General features: G+C 35.9%; 1 protein-coding gene across 1 annotated transcript; it reads right to left on the reverse strand.

The window, feature by feature from the left end:
• Positions 1-4,333: 4,333 nt before the first annotated feature.
• Positions 4,334-14,692, reverse strand: LOC148596812 (cathepsin L-like). Its single transcript, XM_088563338.1, has 8 exons — positions 14,571-14,692; positions 10,057-10,193; positions 9,283-9,388; positions 8,441-8,593; positions 7,863-7,986; positions 7,263-7,363; positions 6,003-6,274; positions 4,334-4,651 (listed from the first exon to the last, which is right to left on the reverse strand). The coding sequence occupies exons 1-8, from the start codon at positions 14,670-14,672 to the stop codon at positions 4,552-4,554; spliced, it is 1,095 nt and encodes a 364-aa protein (XP_088419464.1). The 5' UTR covers positions 14,673-14,692; the 3' UTR covers positions 4,334-4,551.
• Positions 14,693-16,036: the final 1,344 nt, after the last annotated feature.

The raw sequence follows: 16,036 nt of genomic DNA on the forward strand, positions 1-16,036 counted from the left end.
GATACGGAACGAAGTTTAAAATAGCCGAACGTACTTTTATGCCGACATGCGAGTCAAGACATCTGCGGGGTAGTGTACTTTCTTTTTGGATTCCGTGTCCTGCTGTTTTCCTCTTAGGCCACCAACTATCAGTGGATTCAGTGACTGGAGCTGTTTTCTGATTTGGCCACCCACTATCACCGTGTGCAGTAGTACCTCTGACCCTGCAACCTTCCTCTTTTTTATTTGAATATTGATATATCCAAATAAAAAAAGAGGAGGGTTGCAGGGTCAGAGGAAATTTGGACTACGTGTACAGGCACACATTTGGGAATATGGATACGTGGATAACGGGGATACAAAATCGAGGCGGTACGGAACACAGGACAGTCGAATTGTTCTTGTTCCTTCCTTTTTGCTACAGTAAAGTATTTACATCAATTGTTATTTAAATGAAAATGAACGAGAATAAAAATTATTTATATACCTAAATACTGTTACATTGTATGTAAAGGGGACAACATACTGGCTAAGAGAGGTACATGTATTAAAGTGGATTTTCACGGCATTTAAAAAAAAAACATTTTCATTTTTAGAATTTATCAGGGGCGTAGCTGCCTATACGCAAATACGCAGTTGCGTACTTTCGGAAAAAGTAACAAAAATAGAAACACACATTTTAAAGATGAAATAAAGGTTTTATGCAATGACTCACTGGTGGCCTTGGGCGACCCCCCCCCCAAGACCCCTCGCCGTAATTTTGCGTAGAAATAAAACAGGCCTAGCTACGTCCCCGTTTATATAAGCTCAAATTGGGTTAAAATGACATCGCGAACTTCAGTACCACTGCTGATCAAAGAAAGATAACTGTAGTGCTGTAGTGTGGATTGGCATTTACGGTCATTTACATTTTTATCCTTTGGCACAGCAGATCCCCAAAATTGGCAGTTGTCCATTATAGTTAGCTCGCATAACTTTATAATTATAAATAATGTATAATTTATGTATTTATTTATTATTTACATTTGTATATATAGAAATAAATCGACTAATTAGAAAATCACTTTCATATCGCAGTTACTCCGGAGTTATGTTTTAGTATATATATCTATCTATATATATACTATATACTAGACTCATTTTTATTTTCGCTGTACAAAGTGCTTTAAGCTTTTTTGATGACCATACTAAGAACACAAGGTCATAAGTTTGTTTCCTACGGAGTCGGTATAGTTTCAATTTCAACCCTTTGACCCATAGGTATTTGTTTCGTATAAAAAACAATCGGAACTCCTCAGCCTTTCTTGATCACTTGTTTGTTTGTTTGTTGGGGTTTAACGTCCGTGCAGCAATATTTCAGATATATTCAGACGATGAACATGAAATTGATGATAAAATGAACATGAAATGATGCTGAAATGAAAAAGGGATGGGACACAAGGACAATGGGGTCGACAAATTTTGATTGCCACTGCAAATAGGGAGAGGTGGGTAGGGTCGGGCAATTTAGCCTCCTGTGGCGGAGGCCTATGGTTCCTACTCCGGGAGAATACCACAGTAGGGTTCTTTAACTTGCGAGGAACGTGGCATCTTTCCCAACACGGTGCACCACTATGGTTTGCGATCAGGTTTTCCGTACTATAGCCTGACAACCCCAGCATGTAACACACCAGGGGTACCCCATTCCACCACCTGGGACACACATCCCAGTTGCTCTGTGGGCAAAGCGCTCTAGCCCCCGGCTAGGGTTCTGAGCACTATTTAGTCGCTTTTTACGACAAGCTTAGCGCTACTGCAGGCCTATTCTTTTAACACCCGGACCTGCACGGGGCTTAAATCTCCCCACCATTATAAATGTGTCAGTAGAAAGGAGGCATATTTCAGGGTTACAACGGTATAAGTGGGTCGGGCACAGATTGAAAATTAAGATAAACATTCATCGGAAATTCTTACTGAGACTAGCTGACACTTAATGTTTACCTAAATGGACTTGCTCCCAATATCAAAATTTAATATGCAGCTCCACTAGTATATAAACCCTAGTCGGGCTGCATTTTACGTTGTTTATGTTAAATTTGTTGATTGTCCAGTCTAGCTGTCAATTCTCGCTCAGTTCCAGTTCTTGACGTTCCAGTCCCCCAATCGAAACTTCTCGGCCATTTCTGCTACACTAAAACATAACTCCAGTGTAACTAGAAATGCTGATGAGTTCCGATTGTCAAGTACCCGTACCTTTAACCAAATTTACCTTTGATATGGAAGATTGAAATATTCTTTATGAAAGTCCACAAATTAAAATGTTGACTTACCTCGACGCAGATACCTCAACATGAAATAGTCCCGTACAGTAGAAAAACTAATTAATCAGAAACAGTTTGATCAGCCCGCATTTCAAAGAGTCTGTATTTCGATGAAATTGTAACTAATTCTATGGTACCGGATAGAATTCATGTACACAGTAATCGATTTCTTGACACGCAGATTATGAATTATCAATGAATATTCGGTTTAAAGGCGATGTTTCTTGGGTGCGGGATGATAAAAATCTTAAAACAGATGTGATTGTTGTTAGACTGATCGATAAGACCACAGACAATTGGCCGATCGAACGCAATTTGATCGGTACGGACTTTTGTTTGCATTATTTGACATGTACTAAAATTACGAGACAATTTATATACTTAAGAAACTACATTTGTTTTAGTTCAAAATTTAAGTACAATTCTGTGTAAGAATCAGACAGTGAGTGGCACATAATTTTCCTCAATTTAATCATTTTTTCCTAAAATATATTCAGTACATCTAGAAAACAGCCACAAAGCTTTTTGTTTAGTTTATCCTGACATAGATATTTTTTGACTGCTTATGAAGGGAAAGTGCGGGAAAATTTTTCCGTAGTGCATTTCAACTAAATTTGATCTATCAATATCTTAAAAAGGCAAATTTTACGAATACTTTGATGGTTATCTCTGGTGGTCATCAGGTATAATTAATTGGATAATGCAATAAAGTCTCTGCGTTTTTTCTTCATGTGCCTCACCTTAGTACATTTTGCCCGATTCTTAGGCGGAGATGTACTTAGATAAAAAGGAATCTGTCAGCATTTATGATAACTTGGGACTTTCGATAAGCGTTACATCAAAATTTTGTCACAGAGGGATCAGTTTTAAGTGTTTATAAGAATCAGGCAAAATGGAAATAATCATAAATATGCAGAGTTGACAATATAAATTTACTCAAGGAGAAAAGACCATTTTTTTAATATCTGCATAACTGAATTTGCTCAGAAATTTTTCAATAGAATGCAAGAAAACATGAGATTTTTGACAGTGTTGTCCAACTTGAAATGTTCATGATCAGTGCGCTTCAATGAAATCATCTCAGTTTAACGAAAAGATATGGTAAAATCTTGTCTTTTTTATACTTGATTCTGATGGTGCAAATAGTCAAATGAAACTTTAAAAATTGTGTTTTTTTTATACTAGGTTTCACCCACTGTTTGATTCTGAGAGAGACTGAAACTTGTTTCATAAACAAAAAATCCAAATAGCTAAAATCATAGTGAACAATATGATTATGATATGAATTGTGCGTGATGTGACTATCAAATGTGTTAGGTTACATATGATTATCATATGATTGTCACGTGACATTCATGTTTTCACAAACATGATAATCCTCGATTAGCAAGCCATCACTCATATATGAGAATCATATTATGATCATATTATCATATATAATTTATCATATGAATCGAGCAAACTATGATTATCATGACACTTTTTGCTGTGTATTCTTAAAGTGTGGTTTAATTTGTACGTTTTAAATGCAAAAGAAAACGCCACAATATCTCGAATAAAGTAGGACAAAAAATTCAGCAAGACCAGGTACTACATTGTATCACGATCGTGATTTTCAAACTCTACTAAGGGGCGGATTCAAAATGTGAGTTTCCAGGAAATTGCCGATTAATTTTTTTCATCAAATTTTACAACAGAAACAAAAATTTCCAACAAAAGGGGTGGAGAATTTTAACCACCGGACCCGCCATCGCTAAGTATATGGCATGCCACTGCATTTTTCTATAACGCTACACAATTCTGTCGAGAGGTAATGAAGCTCGTTTTATTCTTTCAATTTTTAGTGGAGTCTGAGTTGCTAATTTACTTTAGTTACTTTCTATGTGTTATTTTGGTTATTTTATGATCTTTGTTGTGTGTTTTTTGTTTTCCATGTCTGGTCTTTGTCCCTGGATTAAATTCTTTCGATTTCAGCTAGAATCTTTGATCCCTTGATAACTTTCTCGCAATACAAGAAATGTATCTAGATGGTATAAAAAGGAACAAAATAAAAATAGGAAAGAATGTATTTATTTTTATCTAAAAAAACAAAACACTTTGGTGTCGTAGAAAAAACACTGCATTTACATCAATAAAGAATTTTACACTTTAAATACTGAGTAGTAAAACAGTATTGAATTCGAAGTGATGCATTGTTTGTAGTCATTTGTAGTCATACAATGTTCTTGAAAACCCAATTGTAAATATTAGTAAGATCTAGTATTAAACAAAATTAAACTGTTGGGTAGCTGGCTTGTGTGGCAATGCCACAGTTGTTATGTCGGTTTCTTGACATCTGGATGTATCCTTTCATTCCCCAGCTTTCTCCCCAGCTGAAAGATAAAAAAAAGAACTACCTTAAAAAGACAGCCGACGCAGTAAAATTCTCTGTTTACTTAAAATTTTCTAATTAAAATATTCAAGTAAATAACAAAAATTTTCGATACAGTTTTTCGAACGCCACTAAATTATCGGTATTTGACCAATTGGTAAAGAGAATTGCGATCAGGTGACTTGCGTTATCACGGAAGAGCATCTTTAAGGTCAAAGGCTATACAGACGGCGTCGGAAAAACAAAACATTCATCAGAGCATGTATTGCGTAGGACATCCATCACACTCAGTACTAAAGCGTGTATCTTCCGGCCAAACAAAATATCAAATGTTACAGTACCTGAGAACAAGCACCACCCCAATATCCCAGGAGGTAAATAAAAACAGAGAAAATGACCTTGTAAAGGACATGTACGTAAAATACACTGTATCTCCAACAACGGGCTAGCACTGCAATGGACTTCAACTGGTAAAAGAAAGAGAGGTAGACCAAAGGAGTCCTCGATGAACTCATTCGAGAAACAGATGAAAGAAAAAGATTGGACGTGAGGTCAAGTCAAACTTTGGTCCCAAGACAGACGGTCATAGAGGTCTCTGGTGACGGCCTCATGTTTCATCCAAAACGAAGAGGATCAAGTAAGTAAGTCTTTATGCAAAACCGAATGATCTTCGCAGGTTTTACGTGAGTAGTGTTCATGCTAATAACCTGCCAAATTTTTGACATCCAAGAATGAAGAATTGAGTGATCCCCCTTAATCAGTATTTGAATCCCACAATGTTTATTCGTAGCACTTAATTTATAGATGTTAATTTAAGCAAACGAGACAGATTGATTGATTGATTGATTGATTGTTTGGGTTTAACGCCCGAGCTGCAATATTTCTGCTATATTCAGGTGGACAGCATTTTGTACCTAAAGCAAGGACCACCAACAGGCAATTGAAGATAACTAATTAGCATAACCACCCGATAGAGCCTTAATTGCTTTACCTATTTTTTGGAGACTTTAAGTTTGGCCAGTCCTCTAACTCCCAAAAACCGAGAGTTTTAATTCTCAATCCACAGTTAAATTTATTTGATACACTATGTGCATATGTATCAATATATCAGCTATATTAGTCTCTCCACCAAAAATTCTTTTATTTTTGTATAAAACAATCAATCATGGAGTGATCCAGATACATATTTTTAATTGTAGTTTGAAAAGGGGGGTGTTCCAGGATATAATTTATAACTTTTTGCACAATTCTGGCACGTAATTAACACAATTTCATAATAATAGAAGGGGTCAAATCCTAGTAACTTCTAGGACCGTCACGGTAACACAATGATCGATAGCGATTGAGCATACCTGTTCTTGACAAGCCAGAAGTCCTTTCCACCGTCAGTGCCATATCCTACAGCCAGAACACCATGGTCTAATCTGGTTTGGCTACAGAACCATTCGTGGTAAACACCACTTCTGTAAAGCTGGAAGCTGGTATGGCTGGCGTCAATAGCAACAGAGACTGGTCCTACGGTTGCGACAGCTGATTTCAAGTCGTCTTCACTCTTGCTTGTCACATCAACAAATCCGTTGTCGTTGGCTCCAACGTTTGCGGAATCAAACTTGCAGTCTCCGTTCTGTAAATTACAGGATTAAATGAGAATATATACAATCCCTCCAAAGAAGAATGGACTTGAAGCTTACATTACCGATTTACTGAAATTTCAGAGAAGAAAATACTCTAGTAGCGGTTATAAAGATTATAACTTTTCGTATTTTACAATTTCCATTTAAATAATGTATTTCTAACGCAGCCATATTTTGTGGTATTATGATAACAAGTGATATTGCGCGGCTGACGTAAGCTGTTCAATGTAAAGTTGTTTTCTGAAACAAAATTATCAAAATGAGAGTCAATTTTGAAATATCTATTTGAAGGAATTCGGCGGTTTTTTTTAATTTTAAGACATCCAAAATCAATAAACTTGCTATATGTACACGCCTCGACCACATTAAATGTATACCAACATATTATTTGTTGAAAAATCTAAATGAAGAGTTACTCACTGAGTGGGAAATTCTTAAAATTTCTACAGAGAAATGTAATAAAACAGTTATGACAGATCACTGCATGCAATATCATGTTTTATGGAACACTAAAATGAGATACCGACCTCGGCCCTGGGCCTCGGTCAATATCTCTTTTAAGTGTTTTACAAAACATGAGTTCGTATGCAATAAGATGCCATAATTGTATAATAAAACCTTGATATATATCACTACAAATCCTTATTTCATTCATTTTGTCTTGCACACCAGAATGCACAAATTTCTTGCATCTTCAAATGCACCAATTAAGTCCGTCCACTTTTTGCATTACCTACCCAATTGTATTCATTAGACCTGCCTTTCCTACATAACCTAATGCATCTATTAGATCCACCTTCCTTTTCCTTACATACATTATTGCAATCATTATGGCTGCCCACTTCCGTCCTGTCTACCCTAATGTATTTGAGCTACATACTTTCGTCCTACATCCCTAATGCAATCATCAGAACCACCCATTTTTGCCCTACTTACCCTAATGCAACCATTAGATCCGCCCACTTTTGTCTTACTTACCTTAGCTTTGTATGGGTATGAAGCCTCTGTATCGATACCATTGTTGTCCTTGATGTATTTGAAGGCGTTGTCCATTAATCCTCCTTGGCACCCATGGTTTCCTGTAAAAACAAAATACTTTCTGGATTTCTATGGACTTCGCATGCCATCTAAGTGATGTAAGATCCTAGTTTTAGATTTAATTGTAAAGACGTACAAAGGCAAATATTTTTCACGTGAAATTCATGTTAATCGAGATTCACATGAAATTCATGTGAAATTCAAATGAAATTAACATGATTTTCATGTGAAATTCACTAAACACGAATTTCATGTGAACATTTCGTGTAAATTTCACGTGAAGGCTTCATTCACCCGAATTTCACGTGAACTCTGTCACTTAGTTTATTTGCTTAATTCATGTGAAATTCATCTGAAATTCATCTGAAAATTATGTGAAATAATTTTGCCTGTGTAGATATAGTTTTACTCTTTACCGCGACACTCTGGACAACAAGCAACGAGAACAATTGAAATTATATTTTCCAGATTTTCACAGAAGAAAAAGGTTCTGCATGACTAAATAGTACTCGAAATTTGCCAACAAATTAGATTTTATACCTTGTTTGGTAGAGCAATCGACCAGATTTTGCTCAGATAGGGATACAAGTTTTCCAGTCTTCTTGAACCATTGGCCTTCAAGGGAACCGGTGGTGGAGAAAGCCCAGCAGGATCCGCATTGTCCCTGAAAATAAAAATGTTTGCGCCATTGTGTGACAAGCAATGAAAACTATTATAAATGAGTACAGCTCTTTGCAAAATGCTGAAGATCAGCCGCAATATCAAAAAGCGACTAGGCCATTTCTCATAAATAAAAGCTTTTGCATCGATGACGCAAGAAAGGCTAATTATTCTTTGTATGTCGGCGGCAATGTCATGCTTAAAGATATTTATAAAAGCTAATAATCAAACCAAAACAAATCGCTTCCTATGATATTTCTTCTCATAAACGCAGGGTTTTTTTGTGGTCTAACATCAATAAAATAGGCCCAGTTTAGTTAAAGTACTATTTTTGATTTTTTTTAATGGTCAATAATCAGAAAACTATGCAATTGTATAATTCAATGACCTATAAAATAATTAAATGTCAATACTTTAAACATCTTTTACAAGGAGGTACGAAAATGTAAAAATTTTACCTGGTTCTTTATTGGAGTGACATATCCCTTGCTTCTCCAATCAACTGAGTCTGGCACATCTTCAGCATTTGATGGTGCCATGTAGGTGGCGCCAGCGGGTTTCTTCAGTTCCTGTCTGTATCCCAGCATGGTGCTTCTGAACTCATCGTTTGTCTACAATCAATGGCAAAATTAAATTTAAATTGTTTCATGACTTTAACAGATGACAATTTCGTGTATCAACTTAATTAAATCAGACCAACTATTTCTTTCCAATTTAGATCTAACGACGTTCTTATGTATTCTACTATCAGTTAAGATGTACTATTTTCAGGTCCCAATCGTACTCCCTCGGCCAATACCGGTGTGGCAGGACGGCCTACCTGCGTTGTAGTAGGTAGTGAGATTTAAATAGCCAGTTAATTGACTGGGCTAAAGGATTAATTCCTTAGCCGAATCGGTTTGTCGCTGGCTTGTCACCGAGCGGTCTAGGGTTCGATCCTCGGTGGCGGGGTATAATTTTGGGAGTCAAATCATGCTCTCCCGTTACACCGGCAATGATCGGAATCAACAAGATTGGCCAAGAAGTTGCCTTTTTTTTTCTTTTTTATCATGAGATTTAAACTGCTTGGTTGAGCAAAAAAGTAAAAAGAAAAGGAATTGTGGCGATTTGGGAATGGCCTTACGGGTGGCTTACATCATTTTTGTTGTTGAATTGTTTCACTAATGTTGCTTTCTTGTATTAATTTCAGATTCTTTGTAATACAATGTAGGTGAAATAGACCATGTATTTTTTTTCATGATTGCTGATCCCAATTTTGCTCTCCCTATAAAATTCAATGGTTTACTCCATCGAATCGTACCATGTCTCCATATTCGTTCATTCCGAGCCAGAATGTGAACTCTCCTCTGTCAGCTTTAATGTTGTGTTGTTCAATATAGTCCAGATGACCTTCCCAGATCTGTCGTCTTAAAATAGAATGATTGATAAATTAGCTAAATTAGAAATTATGTAATGAACATGATGTTTCTAAGCGTATTTTGTCACATATATTAAGCAAGTATTTCTTTTTTTATGCTTTGTGAAAATTTCCCTATTAAAGTATTCTTTATATTTTATATAATTAAAACCTTACTTTTGCTTATTTACCAAAACCCCAATGAGCATGCGCAGAGCATGCTCAATATACGCTTCCGCGAGGAAAATTACTTTGTTCTACCAAGCCCTACCTCGCGGAAATGTATATTGCTCTTGAACTTACCCCAAAAGGGTCTATTGATTATACCAATGGACCTATTCAGAAGTTTTTGGATTGTTATTGTTCATGGCGTTCTTGATTGGTCTGACGTATTTTAAGAGTATGCTGCGACTGCGCAACGTTGTTTACGAGCTAAAACGAATGTTGAATTTCTGAATCGTTCCATTAGGACGGAAGTTGAATTTCTGAATCGTTCCATTAGAATTGTATCATACATTGTATCTTCATGAAGATAATGTTGCAACGGCACATGAAATACACAGAACGTCAACAGTTGATCCGGACCAATTGTATTTTCTCGAAGTTGTTTTTATATTAATAAGCATTATCATTAATTTCTTTTTTTCACATTGAAATTTTTACCACATTATTTTTTACCTCCTAGTCTCTTCTTCTCCATTGTAGGCTTTCTTGTGGTACTGTTTGTATGCCTCCCACTCTTGGTCCAGTTCTGTTTTGAGCAGCTTTGCAGAGCAGGCTGCCACCAGAACGGCTACCAGTATCACTTTCATCATCTGTGAATATATAATGAACAGAATAGTATAATAGAATAAAAGAAAGCAAAGAAGAAACAAATAGAAAAAAAATGAATAAAAATGGCTTTCATGCAGTTTTCTACCTGTACATTTAATAAATAAATTCGGTAATTTCACTCTTGGAAAACGTCACAACTTTGATATCAATCCGTCAATCACAGAATTTAAAATTCATATTGAAAATATCGATAAATTATGACGAAAATCTATATATTAAACGGGATAGTCAATTGGTTATCGTGAATAACCAAAATATTATTACTTGTGCCAAGAACGCTTCAGGATTCAATTCGTGCGCGTAACAAGTTTCGCACTCACTAAATCATGGCATTCTTCAGCACTCGTGATATTTTCACTCTTTTCAATTAATTATCTCATTATTCTCCCATTTATGCACATGTCTTTTTAACCACCGAGCGGTGATTAAATTTCTGCGAGAGTTTTCCCGCTATTTTACATTTCATCAGATTTCATTGAAAACAACAGATTCTACTCCAATGCTCTCGGATATTTAACAAGGTATTTCCATTATCGAGTGTTAAATTTTAGATTTAATCCACTCGCTGAAGCTCTTAGGTTGACATCTAAAATTTAACTATCTCGAGTGGAGAAGTACATTGTAATATCATCGATGCCTGAAGGAGAATGCGTCTATACTATATATGATATACATGTAGTACTTTAAAACCAAGTACGATTGTTGTACAGGCCTCATTCCCTTTTTAGTGGTGGTATGATATTCTTAGTGTCAGAACTATTGATTTGAATTATTTTTCATACATTGTACATATTTAACGGAAAAAAATACACGGAAGAAGAAAAGTAAGAAAAAAGTATATTTTAAGTAGCTTCACTTTAAGTGCAAACACAGATAAGTTATACCAAACTTTGCTCAACTACGACCTCACAGGGTCATTGAAAGCATACGAGTGAGCTTGAACTTTAATCATTACGAAATTGCTAAAACAGGGAAAGAGATAGGGATAGCAATACCCGAGGATGTGTTTGTTTATTGTGTACTTAACCTAATTCCACATTTGAAGGCCGTTGCTGTCCTTAGGTTATCTACTCCTCGATACCTCTATAATGTTATCTAACTAAGATGTCCCTGATTCTTTATTCAATCAAATATTTACTTCTTTTTATCTGTTGATGAATGTTCCAAATAGTTACCTCACGTAAGGAAAAACAACGCTATAGTTCATAACAGTTGGGATGCCCCATGATTAGTTATACGAGTACTCATACTGAGTATAGCTTACACTTACACACAAGCATGGTCGGGACCTGGAGCTCAGTGTTGTACGTGTTTTAAGGGTATAACACTAAGCACTCGGTCCCATAATGGACGTCTGATTTATAATGATTGGCAACTAACCATAAAGTGACTTCAGGAATTCTAAAGGCAGGAAACTGATCAATCCCTTTACAGAGTTAACTGTATAATCGCGATTTCAAAGCCACTCTCAATCAGTATTTAAAATAATCTCGCGGAATCTTACGTATTACATCAGGAAGCGGTTACTCGATGTGCGGAGGACAATACCCAAGACAAAATCAACAAAGACCAAAAGACAAGGAATAAATACAGAAAAAAAAACTATAAAAAGCAAACAGACACGGATTCATGAAATACTGGAAAGGATTTCTGAAAAGGGGGTACTGGTTGTTTAAGGTCAGCACCCCCGAAATGCACGACGTTGACAACATTTTAAAAAGAGGTGTCTAACCACCGGCCGGAACCTCATCAGTTGCAACTGTGCGGAAGGTAGCCTAAGCCAAGACAGCATGCCTCAGTTGGGCCAACGTGGGCTTATGGTTGGATCGTTGGCTTTTAGTTGGCGTTGGCAACGTTGGCCCAATGTTGGCCTAATGTAATAGTCCGTAGTTAGGAATATATTTCATATTGATTTATTTTTAACCAAAATGGTTTTTACTTGACAACCAAGTTTTTGGTCCAACGTTGGCCCTACTATATTTGAACAATCATTTCCTTCTGTGTTTCTCTTTAAAAACTTGTTTTAGAAGCGAATTCTGCGTGACAGTATTGTTAAATTTTGATTTGTAAATCAAAACCATGATTATATGATTTGCAATATTCTACATTTGTCCAACCCAGAGCCAACAGTGAGCCAACACCGAACCTACATTGAACCAACGTCGAAACGACTTTGGTAACAAACATGTTAAAAAAGATTTAATATTATTCTTGATGCATAAATGTATGTCGGTCTCAAGACAGTAAAACTAGAAAGCAAATCAGGATGTATGAAAGCAAATATTGTGTTGCATCTAAATTGTGATACTAAGTTGGGCCCAACGTTGAAACATCAAAATACATGTATATATATTTATTAACATAATTTTCCTTCTTTCAAAAAAGTAGTGTTGGCTCTTTTCTCGAATTCTGTTAATAACTGCATGTTTAATATTCATGCAACAAGTATTCGCGTTTAATATTTAGACCAACTTAATGAAAAAAAATTATTATGAATAACCAAATCTAATTTATGATAACAATAGTGTACATGATTATCTCCCCCGTATGCAGCTTTGTAACAGAGCAAAACACACCTTTTACAAAACAAAAGTTGTCTTTCATTTTGAACAAATGTATACATATTTTCAATGTAAATTCATTCTAAATTCAAAAAAGTGATAGGTATTATCATATGTCTATTTAATTAAAAAAAAATGCGAATTTTCGATATTTAGTATACCAATGATCGTAGTATCTGCTAATGTTATAATAGATTTTCTTGTTTTTTTTCTTGTAAACTAAACTCAGCTTGTTATTTGTATATTCCTACTGAAATGAATTTTTATGATAAACTGAGGGGAAAAATGAGCGCTTTCTTTGAAGGAGTGTACAGCACTCTGCGACATGATCAGGAAATACGTAATAATATTATGTTCTATTATCTTAAGGAATACAATCGCCTGACCATATGGTTGGGTTAACGTTGGGCTTATTTTGGGCCAACATTGCGGATTCGTTGGGTCAATGTTGGCATTACATTGCGCCAACGGTGGCCCAACTATTGTTTTTCTCGGTTGGGCCAACGTTGGCTCTCTTTGCACTTGCAACACTGGGCCAACATTGGGTGCCCTACTTTGGCCCAACGTAAATGACTCCGTTGAACCAACGTAGGAGTGCTGTCTGGGAGGGTAGTCGCATTCTGCTTTTCTAGAAACACCAACACTGTTACTCATGCGACCTTCAATGAATGGGAGAGAGTGCTGTCTGGGAGGGTAGTCGCATTCTGCTTTTCTAGAAACACCAACACTGTTACTCATGCGACCTTCAATGAATGGGAGAAAAACTGCAGCGAGACAAACAAATATGTCTGCGTGATGAAATTGAAAAGAAAGCCCTTGGTGGCGGGTACAGAGTATCTTAACTAATGACACTTTAAACTGGAGGGAAAAACCTGCTTAAATGCCTATTTGTAGGAAGTTTCGTACAAATCTGTGCAATATATCTGCCAGCTTTTGAATGACATACCACATGCAATGAACGCGGTAACAGATTGAAATAAACCTGTAGGAGGGCGAATTTGAAAATATGTATTGATATTTTTATTACTTGTATAGTTTTACATTTAATTATAATATTTATTGCTCGTCAAGATTTATCAAAGTTTTAAGATGTGAGTTATGAATAATTTGGTTTTGTTAAAGATACGAAACTAGTAAATATTTTTAATCGATATTCCAAGTTAACTTCCTGTCAGATTGCAATCGAACTTTCAATGCTTCTAAGGCTATAGGGTCAATCGTTTTGAGGGCTTCGTCCTCTTATAAAAAAAGACCTCTTTTACGCATGCAACTGCATTTTGCTCAAAATTGTAGTTATGATTTTATATACCAAACGTAAGAAACGCACTGAAAGAAACTATAAAAAAAATAAATAACTTTTTTCGATTTTACTTTTTTACCGTTTTTCAGTATTGGATTATCACAAATAAATTAAAAAAAAATATTTTTTTATTATTTCACAGTTTAAGGACAAAAAAAAATCCCTGTAAATCTGTGGATCTAAAATCAGTTTTTAAAAAGTGGGCAAGTACTATACGACTGAATTCAGAATGTCTTAGATCTACACACAATTATAGAGAGATCATAAATGGCATTTGCGGGCCGTAAGCATACTGCACATCTAGATACCTTCCTGGCAATGTATGCAGATATTTAAAGCCCGTGCAACATTAAAATTGGAATGTGATCGTGTATAATACCACTTAGTAAACTACAAACGTATTCCACTAATCTCGGTACCTTTCAAACAATGTAAGCAGACATAAATAGCAAGTGCGAGGCAAAAATGAAATGTCATCATTGACATTAAAAGCCTACCTTGTATCTGTGTACAGGGGAAGACCACTGTGCAAGATACCGATCCGACTCGTATTTTAAAGAATCGTTATCTCTACGACATACCTGAAATGTGACGGTCATATGTTTAACGTGAGCTACACCTGATCGTCAGCAGAATTTGTTTTTTTAAGTGTAAGTGTTTGTAAGAATCAGGCAAAATGGGAAAAATCAGAAACATGCTTATCAAAACCCCACCGATCTGACAATACAATATCACTCAAGGATGCTTTCTCTATTTGAAAAGAGCATTATTTAATCTCTGCATCACTGACTTTGTTCAGAAATTTTTCAATAGAATGTTTAGAAAAAATGAGGTTTTTGACAGTTATCTGTCCTTGAAATATTCATTTTCAGTGCATTTCAATGAAATTGTAACTCAATGGTCCAGCATTTCCTTGACTCTGATGGTGAAAATACATGTAGTCAAATTAAACTATCAAAATGATTTTTTTTATACCATGTTTAACCCACTGCCTGATTCTTACAGATACTGACACTTAAGTACAGATGTAAATAAGGTCTCTTCGAGCACCTTATTGTAAAATTACTGAATGATCCCGGGACGCATTGGACATTGACATTAAAAGGGGGGGTTCTGATTCATGAATCTGTAAAAAACGGATCAACAAATTTCACAAATTTATATTGGAGGGGTTCCACAATACTATTTGCTGATTTTGCTCAATTTTTGCACTTTAACAATTCTTTCAAATGGAGGGGGTCCCAACTCCCGGAATCCTTCCCCTGAATCCATCACTGTAATCTTATTGGTCTTTCGAATAATATTTTCATATTTACACCCTCTATACGCTTGTATGGTCCTAATAATGTGTTGAACTAGACAGTTTAATAGTATTTTACTGTTATTTTGTTCGGATATTTTTTTACTTGAAAGAGTAATCAAGGGAACCAAGATACTAGCGGAGATAAAAAAATGTAATCCAAGGACAAAAACCAGACATGGAAAACAGACACACACAAAGAACATAAAATAACCTAAAATGATACATTACAAGTAACAAAAGTCAATGCGCAACTCGGAATAACTAAAAACTGGACCAGGTGCACCGGTTAGGTAAGCGTCATTTGCTTTTCTAGAAACACCCACCGAGTTGCTCTTAAAATATCATGTTCGGGGCAGACGAAAGACGAAAGGAAAACTATGACACGCTGAACAAATCAGTTTTCGTGGTGCAGATGGATACACTGAAACGATCCACGAGTTTATAATGACGTCCATAAAACTTCTGTAGTGTTGACTTCAATCTTGTAGCAACGTAACTCTGTTCCAGTAGCTAATTTTAAGAAATCTAACACGATGCAAAAAGTCTGCGTAGTTACCGCAAGCTTTGGCATAACGTAGAAGTTGTGATACGATTTTTTTAAAACTCCATATGCAGGTGACACAGATGATAGAAAAGTTGACAAGTTGACAATACGGACTG

The sequence above is a fragment of the Perna viridis genome, chromosome 15 (genome assembly GCF_037379345.1).
Source record: "Perna viridis isolate PV_CMFRI_1.1 ecotype Kerala chromosome 15, ASM3737934v1, whole genome shotgun sequence".
Taxonomy (NCBI): domain Eukaryota; kingdom Metazoa; phylum Mollusca; class Bivalvia; order Mytilida; family Mytilidae; genus Perna; species Perna viridis.